This window comes from Boleophthalmus pectinirostris, unplaced genomic scaffold (assembly GCF_026225935.1).
Source record: "Boleophthalmus pectinirostris isolate CB_2022bp ecotype Guang Dong unplaced genomic scaffold, ASM2622593v1 HiC_scaffold_9, whole genome shotgun sequence".
NCBI lineage: Eukaryota > Metazoa > Chordata > Actinopteri > Gobiiformes > Gobiidae > Boleophthalmus > Boleophthalmus pectinirostris.
The window spans coordinates 16,464,390-16,484,387 of NW_026571541.1; the positions used below are offsets into that span (position 1 = coordinate 16,464,390).

The 19,998-nt window shown below is 40.8% G+C and overlaps 3 protein-coding genes and 3 pseudogenes across 3 annotated transcripts; 1 reads left to right on the forward strand and 5 right to left on the reverse strand.

The window, feature by feature from the left end:
* Positions 1 to 625: 625 nt before the first annotated feature.
* LOC110156226 (extracellular calcium-sensing receptor-like) lies at positions 626 to 3,603 on the reverse strand (annotated as a pseudogene).
* A 359-nt stretch (positions 3,604 to 3,962) lies between these two features.
* Positions 3,963 to 4,080, forward strand: LOC129407321 (5S ribosomal RNA; annotated as a pseudogene).
* A 788-nt stretch (positions 4,081 to 4,868) lies between these two features.
* LOC129407294 (extracellular calcium-sensing receptor-like) lies at positions 4,869 to 7,842 on the reverse strand (annotated as a pseudogene).
* Positions 7,843 to 8,708: 866 nt separating this feature from the next.
* On the reverse strand, positions 8,709 to 11,621 carry LOC110163708 (extracellular calcium-sensing receptor-like). Its single transcript, XM_055147995.1, has 6 exons — positions 11,515 to 11,621; positions 11,100 to 11,397; positions 10,235 to 11,017; positions 9,939 to 10,166; positions 9,738 to 9,861; positions 8,709 to 9,619 (listed from the first exon to the last, which is right to left on the reverse strand). The coding sequence occupies exons 2-6, from the start codon at positions 11,361 to 11,363 to the stop codon at positions 8,709 to 8,711; spliced, it is 2,310 nt and encodes a 769-aa protein (XP_055003970.1). The 5' UTR covers positions 11,364 to 11,397; positions 11,515 to 11,621.
* A 471-nt stretch (positions 11,622 to 12,092) lies between these two features.
* Positions 12,093 to 15,012, reverse strand: LOC129407295 (extracellular calcium-sensing receptor-like). The gene is made up of 6 exons (XM_055147994.1): positions 14,906 to 15,012; positions 14,491 to 14,788; positions 13,626 to 14,408; positions 13,330 to 13,557; positions 13,125 to 13,251; positions 12,093 to 13,006 (listed from the first exon to the last, which is right to left on the reverse strand). Exons 2-6 carry the CDS (start codon positions 14,752 to 14,754, stop codon positions 12,093 to 12,095), a joined length of 2,316 nt encoding a protein of 771 aa, XP_055003969.1. The 5' UTR covers positions 14,755 to 14,788; positions 14,906 to 15,012.
* A 628-nt stretch (positions 15,013 to 15,640) lies between these two features.
* Positions 15,641 to 19,054, reverse strand: LOC110163707 (extracellular calcium-sensing receptor-like). The gene is made up of 6 exons (XM_055147992.1): positions 18,915 to 19,054; positions 18,539 to 18,827; positions 17,398 to 18,216; positions 17,061 to 17,291; positions 16,690 to 16,813; positions 15,641 to 16,554 (listed from the first exon to the last, which is right to left on the reverse strand). The coding sequence occupies exons 1-6, from the start codon at positions 19,034 to 19,036 to the stop codon at positions 15,641 to 15,643; spliced, it is 2,499 nt and encodes an 832-aa protein (XP_055003967.1). The 5' UTR covers positions 19,037 to 19,054.
* Between the last annotated feature and the right edge of the window lie 944 nt (positions 19,055 to 19,998).

The window sequence follows — 19,998 nt, forward strand, 5'->3', positions numbered from 1 at the left end:
TCAAGAAGTTAAAGAATTCAATGTGATTTAAGTTTTTTAATAATTAACAATGTCATTTATAAACCTTGATTTAACATTGTATTTATTATAAACCACAAACCTGATACAGACTGACTTTATGTTGGGTCAAAAGTGCAGATTCTCTTTTTTCTGGTCCTGCCCCTTAGTGGATACGTGCTTAACAGCCTCAGTTTGGATCACAGTGGTGCCATACACAGTTGTAATAGCTCAGGACTAACCCTGCATCTGATCTCCATAGTTTGACTGAACAACTTATATGTATAAAGACAAATAAAGAACTTCACTCAACTTGACTTGGCATTTGACACTAGGAATATAATTTGTTTTTACTCTGTAATATGGCTACACAACATTAGTGAAATATACCACCAACACTTTTCAAAGAATGAGATGTAAATATCTAGAGTGCTGGGTGAACTGAAATTTGCTAAGCACATACACCTCATATACATAAGAATAACGGATTGCTCAAAATGCACAAACACCTTAAAATACACCTCAGTTTAAGATGATCTACCTATCTATTAAAGCTGCCATCCAAGTGAAAAATGCATGATACAAACCTGCATTTTTGATTGAAGAATCTAAATATATACAACCAAATCTAAAATCTGTGGAGTTGCCTTTTCCCAATAATATTCACTTTTGTATTGGTTTCAGGTTTCATTAAAATCACATAGCATTTTGGGATAAAAATACAAAACAGTAGACCAAAACTAGAGGCCAGGATTGCAAAGATCTCCACTGCCACACTAAACTTCCCTGGAGAGCTGACATAAGCTGGGATAAAAGTGATCCAGACTGCACAGAAGATCAACATGCTGAAGGTGATGAACTTGGCCTCATTAAAATTATCAGGAAGTTTACGAGCCAAAAATGCCAACACAAAACACAACAAAGCTAACAGACCTATGTATCCAAGAACTGCCCAGAAACCAAATGATGACCCCAGAGAACACTCAACAATAATTTTAGCTTTGAATTCTTTAAAATTTTTGAATGGAAATGGAGGCGATATTGTTAACCAGAGGACACAGATCAACACCTGGATCAGAGTAAAACCTACAACACTGAGTCTCTGCTGAAGAGGCCCAAACCATTTCATGACATTACTGCCTGGAAGTGTGGCTCTGAAGGCCATGAGCACCACTATAGTCTTCCCCAGAACACAAGAGATACAGAGGACAAAGGTGATGCCAAATGCAGTGTGGCGCAGCATGCAGGACCACTCAGAGGGACGACCGATGAAGGTGAGAGAGCACAGGAAACACAGACTCAGGAAGAAGAGCAGCAGGAAGCTCAGCTCAGAGTTATTGGCTCTCACTATTGGAGTTTTCCTGTATTTGTAGAAAACCCAGGCCACAGCACAAGTCATGCACGTCCCAAATAAAGAGGCTGCCGTGAGCAGGGCTCCCATGATTTCTTCATAAGATAAAAACTCGGTTTCCTTCTTCACACACACGTGTCTCTTTGGGCATTGGACCAAAAATCTGAAGGACATTGGACACAAGTGATGGAATCTGAAAATGGACAAATGAATGTGTTTAAATCAGTGCTATCAGACACAGTGCAGGAGTTATTGAACTGGTGGTAAATGTGGCGAGTGCAACTTGTTTGTAAAAAGCAAAACCTGCACAACCTGTGCTGTTGCTTATTTCTCCTTCTGCACAAGGCACACAGTCGTAACAGCACACTGGCTTTCCTTTCTGGAGCACCTTACGTGTTCCAGGAGAACACGCTTTGCTGCAAACTGATACTGGCACCTGGATCACACAAAGAAAGAACAGTTATTTGAACAACTTTAGTCTACTTAATACTGTGACCACTTTAAATTACTCACCTGCTTAGAATTCTGGGCCCAATTTAAAGACACATTTTGTAGCTTCAGTTGTCTGTGAGTAGGAAGAGAAGCATCATAAAGGCCCACTGTGACAAAGTCCACTGTGCCCTGTGCAGTGGGTTGCCAGTTTATGATTTCATATTTAGCAGCAGGATCACCGTTCTCATTGAAATACACCTCTTCTCCTTCTTTTGTTTGGAAATGAATGTTTTTTCAAATGTTGCAAAGTCTAATAATGAAAGGCACAGTTACTGAAGTACTTTCAGTGTATAATATTCATCACATGTCCTTACTCACCATGTGAGGATCCAAGGTCACATCTGTTTGACAGGTTTTGTTACATTTGAGGATTTTTATGCAGTGCATGGGCCACTGCATACACTCCCTTATAGAACATTGTTAAAGATTGGCATCAGAGACATGTCAGTGAAGCTGTTGTCCACTTGACTCAGGTCTTCAGTTCCTGTACATCTTTTGTGATAGCTCTCTGCATGAAATTTACAGTTGAACAGTTCTTCCCAGAACTCAGTAAATAACTGATTACCAGACATGTTGAGTGGTCTCACATCCATCATGAACTCCTTCATGCCACTGACATGAGCCTTTGGGATGGACAACCCTATGGCCCCATCTAGAATGTGCTGCTTGTCTGCTGCAGCAGTTTGAGCATCTAAAATCCAACTCTCACTGCCACACCACTGATAACCACTCACATTGTGACCTGACAACTTGTATATAATTACATCCATATCCATGTGTGACATAAAAGCTACAATAACTTTGGAAGTTGAGTGTTTAATTATGTTGACTACATTCAATATTTTTTCTGGTGGGTCAGTTCTGAAGAAGGACACAGAGTATTCCAGACAAATGCCCAGCTGTTGAGCAGTTTCAGTAAAAGTGGCCATGCCATTATTGCCATAATCATCATCTGTTCTGATGGCTCCCACCCATGTCCAACCAAAGTGCCTGACTAGCTGGGCCAGCGCTCTGCTCTGATACAAATCACTGGGTATAGTCCTAAAGAAGGAGGGATATTTCACTTTGTCACTCAGACATGCACAAGTGGCAAAGTGGCTGATCTGGAATAGTTTGAAACAACCATTATAAACATAATGAACATGTCTACATATGGAATGTCATCAGTACATATTTAAACGTTACCATTGGCAAATGAAAAGGACCGAGGACTGTAGCTATGGCCATGCAAGGAGAAGATGACGTATCTCCTATAATGGCATGCACATGAGCTGATTTGGTGCATGGCATTTCAGAGGACACAAGTACTTCTTCATTGCCATTAGTCAGCGCTAGTGCTCCTCTCACTGCTACAGCAATAGAGCCACAGGCATCATACATCTTGTAGCCCAGAGAAAGACCAGGCAGAATGTCCAAGCTGTTGTTAATTTCCTCAATAGCAAACAGCATAGCCTGGGCAAACTGAAATTCTCTCAAGTTCAAACTAAAATAATAAAGCAACAAAATCAATTATTTAAAATGGATGAAGTTAAACCTCAGAAACTGTGTATACCACAGTTATTGTTTTCACCCAAAAGAACATTTACCTGCAGTATTTCTTACCTTGTACATTGCAGTGGATTAGGTTTTTGTGTAAAATTGTGTAGCCTGTTTATCCAGCTACTGTGAAAAGAAAGGATTGCTCCCAACATAACATCTCCATCCTTGGATATATGAGGTTTTTCGATTTCCCCTATCTGCTGACAGACTGGCTCACGAGCATGTGAAAATGATGCCACCAGCAGCAGTTGAAGGAAAGCCCAGCCCTGCTCTGGCCACCTCTGTGCAATCGTCACACTGTTTAAATCCAACATGACCACACATTAAACCTATCTGATCTGTGGAATGAATTTATAGTTATTAATTTCCCTGCAGACAGAATCCCTGTGGTGCATCAAAGTGCGTTACCAACTTTACATGATTAAAAATGTTCATAGACAAATAATTTCCAAGTCAAGTTAAAACTGTGGACATTTTTAATATTTAATATATGCATTAAAACCATGTCACATTTTGGCGTTAGTGGCAGGACCTTTCTTAAAACTTGAGAGTTGTGATCATTTCAAAGCTGTTTTGAATATGACTTTGTGGACATACCGGCTTGTAAAAGCCTGATCCCGTCAGATCTCAGAAGCTAAGCAGGGCAGGGCCTGGTTAGTACTTGGATGGGAGACTACTGGGAAAATCTGGTGCCGCAGTGGGGCTCCAGTCACAATAACTGTTGTTGTGTCCTTAGGCAAGACACTTCACCCACATTGCCTAGTATCAAGTATGAAAGTGGTGTGTGTGAGGGACTGATGGTGCTGACTGGCATGGCAGCTGGACTTCTGTCAGTCTGCCCCAGGGCAGCTGTGGCGACAATAGTAGCTTACCATAACCAGGTATAGAGTGAATGAATAATGCTGAATAATGCTCTGTAAAGCGTCTTTGTGACATATGTCTGTGAAAAGCGCTTTATAAAAAAGACTTACTTACTTACTTACTATAGCGATCAAATAGACACTGCTGTAGCTTATTGATATTTGTTTCATTATGCTTAAAGTACATAATGTATCTAGCATAAGCCAAACCCCCTGGATTACACAAACAGATGTTAAAACATAAATTAAAGGTGCAGAGGGTTGAAATACATGAAAATAAACAACAACCAAAAATCTGTCAAGAAACAGAAAGTATTTTTTGTTTACTCTAGCTGTAGTCATGGTTTCACATGCACCACAAACTTGGAATTACTAAAGGTTATTTTTGGAATCGCTGAAATCGTTCATGTGATTGAAAATTGTAATTCAGGTACAATTTATATTTTATTAAACATGAGTTATGTTTGGGTGATGTTAGTAGCTCATGTAACAGAGCCCTGCCTCTGGACCCAGAGTTTTGCCCAGAGCATGGAAACACAAGTCGACTGGAGGTGGTCCTGACAAACTGAACCAGGCTGAGATGATGCCAAGTGTACCGTGCCCATGGAAAAGAGATTTAACTGTAGCCATTACATTTTACTATTTCCCTTACCCATAATGTTTTTTTTTGTGTTCTTCTCTGGTTTTAACAAAATTATGTAACACTTGGGAAGAAAAATACAAAACAGTAGACCAAAACTAGAGGCCAGGATTGCAAAGATCTCCACTGCCACACTAAACTTTCCTGGAGAGCTGACATAAGCTGGGATAAAAGTGATCCAGACTGCACAGAAGATCAACATGCTGAAGGTGATGAACTTGGCCTCATTAAAGTTATCAGGAAGTTTACGAGCCAAGAACGCCAACACAAAACACAACAAAGCTAACAGACCTATGTATCCAAGAACTGCCCAGAAACCAAATGATGACCCCAGAGAACACTCAACAATAATCCTGGTTTTGAATTCTTTAACATTTCTAAATGGAAATGGAGGTGATATTGTTAACCAGAGGACACAGATCAACACCTGGATCAGAGTAAAACCTACAACACTGAGTCTCTGCTGAAGAGGCCCAAACCATTTCATGACATTACTGCCTGGAAGTGTGGCTCTGAAGGCCATGAGCACCACTATAGTCTTCCCCAGAACACAAGAGATACAGAGGACAAAGGTGTGATGCCAAATGCAGTGTGGCGTAGCATGCAGGACCACTCAGAGGGACGACCGATGAAGGTGAGAGAGCACAGGAAACACAGACTCAGGGAGAAGAGAGCAGCAGGAAGCTCAGCTCAGAGTTATTGGCTCTCACTACTGGAGTTTTCCTGTATTTGTAGAAAACCCAGGCCACAGCACAAGTCATGCACGTCCCAAATAAAGAGGCTGCCGTGAGCAGGGCTCCCATGATTTCTTCATAAGATAAAAACTCGGTTTCCTTCTTCACACATGTGTCTCTTTGGGCATTGGACCAAAAAATCTGAAGGACATTGGACACAAGTGATGGAATCTGAAAATGGACAAATGAATGTGTTTAAATCAGTGCTATCAGACACAGTGCAGGAGTTATTGAAGTGGTGGTAAATGTGGCGAGTGCAACTTGTTTGCAAAAGCAAAACCTGCACAACCTGTGCTGTTGCTTATTTCTCCTTCTGCACAAGGCACACAGTCGTAACAGCACACTGGCTTTCCTTTCTGGAGCACCTTACGTGTTCCAGGAGAACACGCTTTGCTGCAAACTGATACTGGCACCTGGATCACACAAAGAAAGAACAGTTATTTGAACAACTTTAGTCTACTTAATACTGTGACCACTTTAAATTACTCACCTGCTTAGAATTCTGGGCCCAATTTAAAGACACATTTTGTAGCTTCAGTTGTCTGTGAGTAGGAAGAGAAGCATCATAAAGGCCCACTGTGACAAAGTCCACTGTGCCCTGTGCAGTGGGTTGCCAGTTTATGATTTCATATTTAGCAGCAGGATCACCGTTCTCATTGAAATACACCTCTTCTCCTTCTTTTGTTTGGAAATGAATGTTTTTCAAATGTTGCAAAGTCTAATAATGAAAGACACAGTTACTGAAGTACTTTCAGTGTATAATATTCATCACATGTCCTTACTCACCATGTGAGGATCCAAGGTCACATCTGTTTGACAGGTTTTGTTACATTTGAGGATTTTATGCAGTGCATGGGCCACTGCATACACTCCCTTATAGATATTGTTAAAGATTGGCATCAGAGACATGTCAGTGAAGCTGTTGTCCACTTGACTCAGGTCTTCAGTTCCTGTACATCTTTTGTGATAGCTCTCTGCATGAAATTTACAGTTGAACAGTTCTTCCCAGAACTCAGTAAATAACTGATTACCAGACATGTTGAGTGGTCTCACATCCATCATGAACTCCTTCATGCCACTGACATGAGCCTTTGGGATGGACAACCCTATGGCCCCATCTAGAATGTGCTGCTTGTCTGCTGCAGCAGTTTGAGCATCTAAAATCCAACCCTCACTGCCCACCCACTGATAACCACTCACATTGTGATCTGACAACTTGTATATAATTACATCCATATCCATGTGTGACATAAAAGCTACAATAACTTTGGAAGTTGAGTGTTTAATTATGTTGACTACATTCAATATTTTTTCTGGTGGGTCAGTTCTGAAGAAGGACACAGAGTATTCCAGACAAATGCCCAGCTGTTGAGCAGTTTCAGTAAAAGTGGCCATGCCATTATTGCCATAATCATCATCTGTTCTGATGGCTCCACACCATGTCCAACCAAAGTGCCTGACTAGCTGGGCCAGCGCTCTGCTCTGGTACAAATCACTGGGTATAGTCCTAAAGAAGGAGGGATATTTCACTTTGTCACTCAGACATGCACAAGTGGCAAAGTGGCTGATCTGGAATAGTTTGAAACAACCATTATAAACATAATGAACATGTCTACATATGGAATGTCATCAGTACATATTTAAACGTTACCATTGGCAAATGAAAAGGACCGAGGACTGTAGCTATGGCCATGCAAGGAGAAGATGACGTATCTCCTATAATGGCATGCACATGAGCTGATTTGGTGCATGGCATTTCAGAGGACACAAGTACTTCTTCATTGCCATTAGTCAGCGCTAGTGCTCCTCTCACTGCTACAGCAATAGAGCCACAGGCATCATACATCTTGTAGCCCAGAGAAAGACCAGGCAGAATGTCCAAGCTGTTGTTAATTTCTTCAATAGCAAACAGCATAGCCTGGGCAAACTGGAAATCTCTAAAGTTCAAACTAAAGTAATAAAGCAACAAAAACAATTATTTAAAATGGATGAAGTTAAACCTCAGAAACTGTGTATACCACAGTTATTGTTTTCACCCAAAAGAACATTTACCTACAGTATTTCTTACCTTGTACATTGCAGTGGATTAGGTTTTTGTGTAAAATTGTGTAGCCTGTTTATCCAGCTACTGTGAAAAGAAAGGATTGCTCCCAACATAACATCTCCATCCTTGGATATATGAGGTTTTTCGATTTCCCCTATCTGCTGACAGACTGGCTCACGAGCATGTGAAAATGATGCCACCAGCAGCAGTTGAAGGAAAGCCCAGCCCTGCTCTGGCCACCTCTGTGCAATCGTCACACTGTTTAAATCCAACATGACCACACATTAAACCTATCTGATCTGTGGAATGAATTTATAGTTATTAATTTCCCTGCAGACAGAATCCCTGTGGTGCATCAAAGTGCGTTACCAACTTTACATGATTAAAAATGTTCATAGACAAATAATTTCCAAGTCAAGTTAAAACTGTGGACATTTTTAATATTTAATATATGCATTAAAACCATGTCACATTTTGGCGTTAGTGGCAGGACCTTTCTTAAAACTTGAGAGTTGTGATCATTTCAAAGCTGTTTTGAATATGACTATAGCTATCAGGTAGAAACTGCTGTATCTTACTGATATTTGTTTCATTATGCTTAAAGTACATAATGTATCTAGCATAAGCCAAACCCCCTGGTTTACACAAACAGATGTTAAAACATAGATTAAAGGTGCAGAGGGTTAAAATACATGACAACAAGCAACAACCAAAAATCTGTCAAGAAACAGAAAGTATTTTTTGTTTACTCTAGCTGTAGTCATGGTTTCACATGCACCACAAACTTGGAATTACTAAAGGTTATTTTTGGAATCGCTGAAATCGTTCATGTGATTGAAAATTGTAATTCAGGTACAATTTATATTTTATTAAACATGAGTTATGTTTGGGTGATGTTAGTAGCTCATGTAACAGAGCCCTGCCTCTGGACCCAGAGTTTTGCCCAGAGCATGGAAACACAAGTCGACTGGAGGTGGTCCTGACAAACTGAACCAGGCTGAGATGATGCCAAGTGTACCGTGCCCATGGAAAAGAGATTTAACTGTAGCCATTACATTTTACTATTTCCCTTACCCATAATGTTTTTTTTTGTGTTCTTCTCTGGTTTTAACAAAATTATGTAACACTTGGGAAGAAAAATACAAAACAGTAGACCAAAACTAGAGGCCAGGATTGCAAAGATCTCCACTGCCACACTAAACTTTCCTGGAGAGCTGACATAAGCTGGGATAAAAGTGATCCAGACTGCACAGAAGATCAACATGCTGAAGGTGATGAACTTGGCCTCATTAAAGTTATCAGGAAGTTTACGAGCCAAGAACGCCAACACAAAACACAATAAAGCTAACAGACCTATATATCCAAGAACTGCCCAGAAACCAATATCTGAACCCATGGCACACTCTATAATGATTTTGTCAGTAAATTGTTTCACATTTCTGAATGGAAATGGAGGCGATATTGTTAACCAGAGGACACAGATCAACACCTGGATCAGAGTAAAACCTACAACACTGAGCCTCTGCTGAAGAGGCCCAAACCATTTCATGACATTACTGCCTGGAAGTGTGGCTCTGAAGGCCATGAGCACCACTATAGTCTTCCCCAGAACACAAGAGATACAGAGGACAAAGATGATGCCAAATGCAGTGTGGCGTAGCATGCAGGACCACTCAGAGGGACGACCGATGAAGGTGAGAGAGCACAGGAAACACAGACTCAGGGAGAAGAGCAGCAGGAAGCTCAGCTCAGAGTTATTGGCTCTCACTACTGGAGTTTTCCTGTATTTGTAGAAAACCCAGGCCACAGCACAAGTCATGCACGTCCCAAATAAAGAGGCTGCCGTGAGCAGGGCTCCCATGATTTCTTCATAAGATAAAAACTCGGTTTCCTTCTTCACACATGTGTCTCTTTGGGCATTGGACCAAAAATCTGAAGGACATTGGACACAAGTGATGGAATCTGAAAATGGACAAATGAATGTGTTTAAATCAGTGCTATCAGACACAGTGCAGGAGTTATTGAAGTGGTGGTAAATGTGGCGAGTGCAACTTGTTTGCAAAAGCAAAACCTGCACAACCTGTGCTGTTGCTTATTTCTCCTTCTGCACAAGGCACACAGTCGTAACAGCACACTGGCTTTCCTTTCTGGAGCACCTTACGTGTTCCAGGAGAACACGCTTTGCTGCAAATTGATACTGGCACCTGGATCACACAAAGAAAGAACAGTTATTTGAACAACTTTATTCTACTTAATACTGTGACCACTTTAAATTACTCACCTGCTTAGAATTCTGGGCCCAATTTAAAGACACATTTTGTAGCTTCAGTTGTCTGTGAGTAGGAAGAGAAGCATCATAAAGGCCCACTGTGACAAAGTCCACTGTGCCCTGTGCAGTGGGTTGCCAGTTTATGATTTCATATTTAGCAGCAGGATCACCGTTCTCATTGAAATACACCTCTTCTCCTTCTTTTGTTTGGAAATGAATGTTTTTCAAATGTTGCAAAATCTAATAATGAAAGGCACAGTTACTGAAGTACTTTCAGTGTATAATATTCATCACATGTCCTTACTCACCATGTGAGGATCCAAAGTCACATCTGTTTGACAGGTTTTGTTACATTTGAGGATTTTATGCAGTGCATGGGCCACTGCATACACTCCCTTATAGATATTGTTAAAGATTGGCATCAGAGACATGTCAGTGAAGCTGTTGTCCACTTGACTCAGGTCTTCAGTTCCTGTACATCTTTTGTGATAGCTCTCTGCATGAAATTTACAGTTGAACAGTTCTTCCCAGAACTCAGTAAATAACTGATTACCAGACATGTTGAGTGGTCTCACATCCATCATGAACTCCTTCATGCCACTGACATGAGTTTTTGGGATGGACAACCCTATGGCCCCATCTAGAATGTGGTGCTTGTCTTTAGCCACAGTTTTAGAATCAAAGATCCAGGCCTCTGTGCCCACCCACTGATAACCAGTCACATTCTGTTCAGATAAGGCTGTGATAAGTACAGCAATCTCATTTGGTGTGAGAAAGGTTACTATCACTTTGGATGTAGACTGTCTTATTCTTTTGACAATATTCAATATTTTTTCAGGTGGGTCAGCTCTTAAAAAGGACACAGAATATTCCAGGCAGATACCGAGCTGATGAGCAGTTTCAACAAAAGTGGCCATGCCATTATTGCCATAATCATCATCTGTTCTGATGGCTCCCACCCATGTCCAACCAAAGTACCTGACTAGCTGGGCCAGCGCTCTGCTCTGGTACAGATCACTGGGTATAGTCCTAAAGAAGGAGGGATATTTCACTTTGTCACTCAGACATGCACAAGTGGCAAAGTGGCTGATCTGGAATAGTTTGAAACAACCATTATAAACATAATGATCATGTCTACATACAGAATGTCATCAGTACATATTTAAATGTTACCATTGGCAAATGAAATGGACCGAGGACTGTAGCTGTGGCCATGCAACGAGAAGATGAATTCTCCCCTATAATGGCCTGCACATGAGCTGATCTGGTGCATAGTGATTCAGAGGACACAAGTACTTCTTCATTGCCCATAGCCAGAGCTATTGCTCCCCCAACTCCATGAAGAATGGACCCACAAGAATCGTACAACTTATAGCCCAGTGAAATGCCTGGCAGTAAGTCTGACCTGTTGTTTATCTCTGTTATAGCAAATAGCATGGCTTGAGCAAACTGGAAATCCCTGAAATTCACGCTATAGGTGGAGATGGTTAGTGCTTACTTTATTCAGTAATGTTCATTCATGATAAGATTTTTGTTATCATTGTGCAAATACAGATTAATAACATGTTGTGTGGTGTGAAGGACGTACCTGATACACTCCCATGGCTTGGGTTTTTCTGTGTAATTATGCTCCCTGATGATCCAGGTTTCATGAAAAGCGAAAATTCCACCAAGAAAAAATTCACCATCTTTTAAGAAACTGAAGTTTGCTTGATCCCCTCTTTTAAAACAAATATTATCTTTGGTATGTAACATAGAAGCCTTAATTAGAAGTACTACCAAAGCATAAATACTTCTTTTCCCTGTGACCATTATTGATGTGACCTGTGGGTGTCAACTCTTTAGAAGCTGCACCCTGCACTTGTTTTTATATCACTGTTATGTCAATGCCATCGCATCACATTAGCTGTTTTGTAATCCCCCGAGAAGGGGTTATTTTTTCTTTCGTAGTAAAACAAAACCTTTCTAATTCACAGTATATTTATCATGTTAGAAATATATCAGTAATATTCTTTTTCATATAAGAGCATTGACTGCCACTCACTTATTTAGTTTAGTCATGGATGAAATAAGAAACTCAAGACAATTGACCTGTTGTATGTGTTATATTTATTTATTGTACATGCTTTAAAGGATAATGGCATATCATTTAAACTATAGCAATGTTCACAGTCCCTTGTGTGAAGCTTTACCCATCAGATGTTTCTTTGTATTGTGTTCAGGCTTGAATAATATGATAAAGTATTTGGGCAAAAATATACAAAACAGCATACCATAACTAGAAGCCAAAATAGCAAATATCTCCACGGCAACAGTAAACTTTCCTGGAGAGCTGACATAAGCTGGGATAAAAGTGATCCAGACTGCACAGAAGATCAACATGCTGAAGGTGATAAACTTGGCCTCATTAAAGTTATCAGGAAGTTTACGAGCCAAGAACGCCAACACAAAACACAACAAAGCTAACAGACCTATGTATCCAAGAACTGCCCAGAAACCAATGGGTGATCCAAGTCCACACTCAAGTATAATCTTTTCTTTATAGTGACTCATATTTTTAAAAGGGAAAGGAGGGTTGATTGTTAACCACAAAATACATATTACACCTTGTACCAGTGTGAAAGCCAGAACACTGAGTCTCTGCTGAAGAGGCCCAAACCATTTCATGACATTACTGCCTGGAAGTGTGGCTCTGAAGGCCATGAGCACCACTATAGTCTTCCCCAGAACACAAGAGATACAGAGGACAAAGGTGATGCCAAATGCAGTGTGGCGCAGCATGCAGGACCACTCAGAGGGACGACCGATGAAGGTGAGAGAGCACAGGAAACACAGACTCAGGGAGAAGAGCAGCAGGAAGCTCAGCTCAGAGTTATTGGCTCTCACTACTGGAGTTTTCCTGTATTTGTAGAAAACCCAGGCCACAGCACAAGTCATGCACGTCCCAAATAAAGAGGCTGCCGTGAGCAGGGCTCCCATGATTTCTTCATAAGATAAAAACTCGGTTTCCTTCTTCACACATGTGTCTCTTTGGGCATTGGACCAAAAATCTGAAGGACATTGGACACAAGTGATGGAATCTGAAAATGGACAAATGAATGTGTTTAAATCAGTGCTATCAGACACAGTGCAGGAGTTATTGAAGTGGTGGTAAATGTGGCGAGTGCAACTTGTTTGCAAAAGCAAAACCTGCACAACCTGTGCTGTTGCTTATTTCTCCTTCTGCTGCACAAGGCACACAGTCGTAACAGCACACTGGCTTTCCTTTCTGGAGCACCTTACGTGTTCCAGGAGAACACGCTTTGCTGCAAACTGATACTGGCACCTGGATCACACAAAGAAAAGAACAGTTATTTGAACAACTTTAGTCTACTTAATACTGTGACCACTTTAAATTACTCACCTGCTTAGAATTCTGGGCCCAATTTAAAGACACATTTTGTAGCTTCAGTTGTCTGTGAGTAGGAAGAGAAGCATCATAAAGGCCCACTGTGACAAAGTCCACTGTGCCCTGTGCAGTGGGTTGCCAGTTTATGATTTCATATTTAGCAGCAGGATCACCGTTCTCATTGAAATACACCTCTTCTCCTTCTTTTGTTTGGAAATGAATGTTTTTCAAATGTTGCAAAATCTAATAATGAAAGGCACAGTTACTGAAGTACTTTCAGTGTATAATATTCATCACATGTCCTTACTCACCATGTGAGGATCCAAGGTCACATCTGTTTGACAAGTTTTGTTACATTTGAGGATTTTATGCAGTGCATGGGCCACTGCATACACTCCCTTATAAACATTGTTAAAGATTGGCATCAGAGACATGTCAGTGAAGCTGTTGTCCACTTGACTCAGGTCTTCAGTTCCTGTACATCTTTTGTGATAGCTCTCTGCATGAAATTTACAGTTGAACAGTTCTTCCCAGAACTCAGTAAATAACTGATTACCAGACATGTTGAGTGGTCTCACATCCATCATGAACTCCTTCATGCCACTGACATGAGTTTTTGGGATGGACAACCCTATGGCCCCATCTAGAATGTGGTGCTTGTCTTTAGCCACAGTTTTAGAATCAAAGATCCAGGCCTCTGTGCCCACCCACTGATAACCAGTCACATTCTGTTCAGATAAGGCTGTGATAAGTACAGCAATCTCATTTGGTGTGAGAAAGGTTACTATCACTTTGGATGTAGACTGTCTTATTCTTTTGACAATATTCAGTATTTTTTCAGGTGGGTCAGCTCTAAAAAAGGACACAGAATATTCCAGGCAGATACCGAGCTGATGAGCAGTTTCAACAAAAGTGGCCATGCCATTATTGCCATAATCATCATCTGTTCTGATGGCTCCCACCCATGTCCAACCAAAGTACCTGACTAGCTGGGCCAGCGCTCTGCTCTGGTACAGATCACTGGGTATAGTCCTAAAGAAGGAGGGATATTTCACTTTGTCACTCAGACATGCACAAGTGGCAAAGTGGCTGATCTGGAATAGTTTGAAACAACCATTATAAACATAATGATCATGTCTACATACAGAATGTCATCAGTACATATTTAAATGTTACCATTGGCAAATGAAATGGACCGAGGACTGTAGCTGTGGCCATGCAAGGAGAAGATGAAGTCTCTCCTATAATGGCCTGCACATGAGCTGATCTGGTGCATAGTGATTCAGAGGACACAAGTACTTCTTCATTGCCCATAGCCAGAGCTATTGCTCCCCCAACTCCATGAAGAATGGACCCACAAGAATCGTACAACTTATAGCCCAGTGAAATGCCTGGCAGTAAGTCTGACCTGTTGTTTATCTCTGTTATAGCAAATAGCATGGCTTGAGCAAACTGGAAATCCCTGAAATTCACGCTATAGGTGGAGATGGTTAGTGCTTACTTTATTCAGTAATGTTCATTCATGATAAGATTTTTGTTATCATTGTGCAAATACAGATTAATAACATGTTGTGTGGTGTGAAGGACGTACCTGATACACTCCCATGGCTTGGGTTTTTCTGTGTAATTATGCTCCCTGATGATCCAGGTTTCATGAAAAGCGAAAATTCCACCAAGAAAAAATTCACCATCTTTTAAGAAACTGAAGTTTGCTTGATCCCCTCTTTTAAAACAAATATTATCTTTGGTATGTAACATAGAAGCCTTAATTAGAAGTACTACCAAAGCATAAATACTTCTTTTCCCTGTGACCATTATTGATGTGACCTGTGGGTGTCAACTCTTTAGAAGCTGCACCCTGCACTTGTTTTTATATCACTGTTATGTCAATGCCATCGCATCACATTAGCTGTTTTGTAATCCCCCGAGAAGGGGTTATTTTTTCTCTCGTAGTAAAACAAAACCTTTCTAATTCACAGTATATTTATCATGTTAGAAATATATCACCCCAGACACGTCCTCCAGCTCCTCGGGGTTCCCCCAGAGGAGCTGGAGGACGTGTCTGGGGTGAAGGAAGTCTGGGAGTCCCTGCTTAGGCTGCTGCCCCCACGACCCGGCCCCGGATAAGCGGACGAAAATGGATGGATGGATAGAAATACATCAGTAATATTCTTTTTCATATAAGAGCATTGACTGCCACTCAATTATTTAGTTTAGTCATGGATGAAATAAGAAACTCAAGACAATTGACCTGTTGTATGTGTTATATTTATTTATTGTACATGCTTTAAAGGATAATGGCATATCATTTAAACTATAGCAATGTTCACAGTCCCTTGTGTGAAGCTTTACCCATCAGATGTTTCTTTGTATTGTGTTCAGGCTTGAATAATATGATAAAGCATTTGGGCAAAAATATACAAAACAGCATACCATAACTAGAAGCCAAAATAGCAAATATCTCCACGGCAACAGTAAACTTTCCTGGAGAGCTGACATAAGCTGGGATAAAAGTGATCCAGACTGCACAGAAGATCAACATGCTGAAGGTGATAAACTTGGCCTCATTAAAGTTATCAGGAAGTTTACGAGCCAAGAACGCCAACACAAAACACAACAAAGCTAACAGACCTATGTATCCAAGAACTGCCCAGAAACCAATGGGTGATCCAAGTCCACACTCAAGTATAATCTTTTCTTTATAGTGACTCATATTTTTAAAAGGGAAAGGAGGGTTGATTGTTAACCACAAAATACATATTACAACTTGTACTAGTGTGAAAGCCAGAACACTGAGTCTCTGCTGAAGAGGCCCAAACCATTTCATAACATTACTGCCTGGAAGTGTGGCTCTGAAGGCCATGAGCACCACTATAGTCTTCCCCAGAACACAAGAGATACAGAGGACAAAGGTGATGCCAAATGCAGTGTGGCGCAGCATGCAGGACCACTCAGAGGGACGACCGATGAAGGTGAGAGAGCACAGGAAACACAGACTCAGGGAGAAGAGCAGCAGGAAGCTCATTTCTGAATTGTTGGCTCTCACTATTGGAGTCTGTCTATAGTTGAAAAATATCAGTGCTATGGTAACGGCCAAGCAAGCGCCGAAGACCGAAAAAGAGACAAGAATTATGCCCATGAGTTCCCTGTAGGTGAGGTACTCTATTGCTTTTGGATCACACTTAGTCCTCTTTGCATTGGACTTGTACTCTGGAGGGCATTTATGGCATTTCACAGCATCTGAAAGGATAAAGACTTTTAGGCTGTGCCACATCCACGCCTTGAGAAAGTGCACAAATGTAGCTGTGGTTATTTTGCCCTTGAATAAAAGAATGAGGGCCAATGTGAAGGGCAGTACTCCTGCAGAGATCTCACTTGTGCTGTTGCTGTACTCTCCGTCAGCACACGCAATACAGTCGAAACAACACACAGGTTTCCCTTTGACGAAGGCCCGGCGGGTCCCTGGCAGACAGCTTTCACTGCACACAGATCTGGGCACCTGCAAGGACATACAGGGCAGGCATATAGATACATTTTACCCATTAAAACATAATAGACTGTGAGTCAGTTTTAGAGTGAATTACTGTATTTGCAATATTATATCTGGGTTAAATCTGGATTTTTGTTGAGTGAATAGTTGTTTTCTTTAATATTTTAGTTTTTAAAGGGTTTATTAATGTGACTCTGTGGTTTTCTGTCAAGTTAAAATTTAATATGCTTGTGCCTTTTAGCTTCATTTAGTGTACCTCTGGACTGTTGCCTGCCCATATTGCCTTTTCACCGCTCTTCATGTCAAACTGTTGACCTTCAGGTTGAGAGGCATCATAATATCCAATGGTCTTAAACAGTATATAACCTGTGGCATCCATATGCCAGTTTACAAGGGCATAGCGTGCCACAGGATCACCCACTGCATCGAAAAACACATTCTCACCAATCTTTGTGGTAAAATTCACTTGTGTTAGGTAATGCAATACCTGTGGAGACAGAAAGACAAATCATGATAACATTAAAATATGTCTTAATGCATTTTACTTATATTTAAAAAAAATATATGCACAAACATTTTTTATTTTACACTACCTGCCATGGTTTAATATTGCCCTTTTCAGCACATAAGTTATTCTCAAATGGTCCCAGTCCTTTTTGACATGTAAAGAGCATATGGAGTGCATGGGCTATTGCATATGTGGCCTTGTATACATTATTCAACAAACTGGCATCTGAAACATCAGAAAAGCGAGAGTCGGTATCCCACAAGGACTCACTGCCGTTGCATGCAGGCAGTAAGGATACAATTTCTTGTGATGGATTTAGTGTACATTTGAAGACCGACTCCCATAATTCCACTAGGCCCTGATTTCCCGGCTGAGTGGAGGGCCTGCTGTTAGCTAGAAACTCTTGCAGCCCAGGGATATGAGCATTCAGAGCAGCAAAGCCCACAGCCCCTTGCACCACAGCATAATTGACAGCAGAGGCAATGTAGCGATATGTGATCCACCCCTCACTGCCCACCCACTGCAGCCCTGTCACATTTTGAGCATGCAGTTCTTTGATGAGAATATCCAAGTCTGTTCCATCTGCAAACGCCACTATGACTTTAGAGGTGGATCTTTTGATAATGTCCACAACCTCCAGGAACCACTTTTTAGGGTCTGTTCTATATATTGCCACAGAATACTCTACACACACTCCTTCTTTTGCAGCAGCTTCCATGAATGTGGCCATCCCTCCATTTCCATAGTCACTTCTGGTCCGGATAGCACCCACCCATGTCCAGCCTAGATGTTTGACCAGTTTAGCCAGTGCCTTGCTTTGGTATAAATCACTGGGTATTGTTCTGAAGAAAGAGGGGTAGTCTCTCCTGTTGCTGAGACAGGCACAAGTGGCAGAATGGCTGATCTGGAAGAGATGAGAATAGAACAGTCTGACAAGCTATAGATCTATCAAGGCAAAACAGTCCATCTTTTAACATGCTTTTTGTCTTATATTTCTGCATTATAAAACTAAAATTATGACACAGTTTGGGTTGACAGATTCTCAGTGTAACTCGTGAATCATCAGTAGTAGGGAGGATATTGTATAAAAGTGGGCATATGGTCAAAAGTATCCAACATTCAGAGTAATTCTAGTCTCTGCCAAGTTGCTCTGCCCTCAACATATGCATCTGCCATGAACAGATTCTAAAGAAAAGTGTCTATCTTCCTGTGTGTCGCATACTCACTACAGGTATATGGAAGGGTCCCATGGTACGTGCAATGCCAATAGTGGAGGTAGAGGTGGTCTCCCCTATGACTGCATGCACCGTGGAGAGCTTCTCACAGCTCCCAGCTTCCCCGCTCTCATAACGATTCATTAGATTTAGTGACGCGCGGATAGACAGGGGGATGCTAGGGCAGGAGTCAAATATCCTATAACCCAGTGTCATGTCAGGCAAAAGTTCTGTGCTATTGTTAATCTCCTCTATGGCAAACATCATGGTGTATGCATACTGAAGTTCACCAGGATCCAACCTAGAAAATGAAAACATATTTAATTTTATGTACAAGTAAAAAAAATATTATATATTATATTACATGATATTATTACAGATGTCTTACCCACTGCACTCAATTGTCCCCGGGTTGGCTTGGAAAGCACTTGGAAAGACACTGACAGGGTTCTGGTGGAAGGAGAATATGCCTCCAATGTTGATGTCCCCCTCCTTAGAAAACTGGGACATCTCTTTGGTTGCATATGTTTTACAGTATGGATGACTTCCTCTGACAGAGAAAAATGTCAGAAGAAGCATCCCTGTGATCGGTAGCATGGCTGCTCACACTAACCCTGCAGAGGCAAAGAAGACACCTCTCCTCTTGGCATTTTATAGGATGTTTGCTTTGGGCTCTGGCGGATGGCAGAGGGTCTCAGGTGCAAGTTAGGGTAAGATGCTCTCAGCCAATTGCCATTCATCAGTGGTAAATAAAAAGGTTTACGCCAATGAGGTGTCTCCTGTTATCTTTGTTTTGTCTTAACAGCCCCCAGTAATATACATACATATACCAACATATAACAATACATGTACTTCCCAGTGCATAAAATATTAATTCTAAAGTTTGTTATATTATGTTGTGTTTCAAAATATTTTGATGCAGTAATGCATTTAGCATAGAGAATGTGTTTAATGTGGTAGAAAATTATTAGCTATAATTGTGATATATTGATACTTTGGCAGTGATTATCAATACGCCATAGGGGTGTTAATAGGAGATACTACTCAATCTGAAGCTCTGTGACTCAAATTAGAGCTTTATTTTGACACAGTCTGACCTGAACAAGCTAACTTAGCTGGAACTACAACAGGTGAGATGATTTGAGCTGCTAAACAAGTCTCTCACACATAAAATTACAGTCACAAGATAATTCAAATTAAGAGCTTTTCAGTGAGTAACATTCACCTTTTTGGTGGAAAATCAAACACCCTAATTGGATCACGAACATTCGTAATCCCATACTCCTGAAAATGTGTTGTTTAAATCAATTTTGTATTTTTCTTGAGTTTCAGACAATCTTTAAACTTTTTTGTTTTGTGTGTCACTATGGTTATTACATGTAGAACACCTCCAGTATGAGGCCATTGCAAAGTATCAATAGACCTAAATCAGCTAATTAATAATAACATAATGTGGAAAATATTTTGCTATA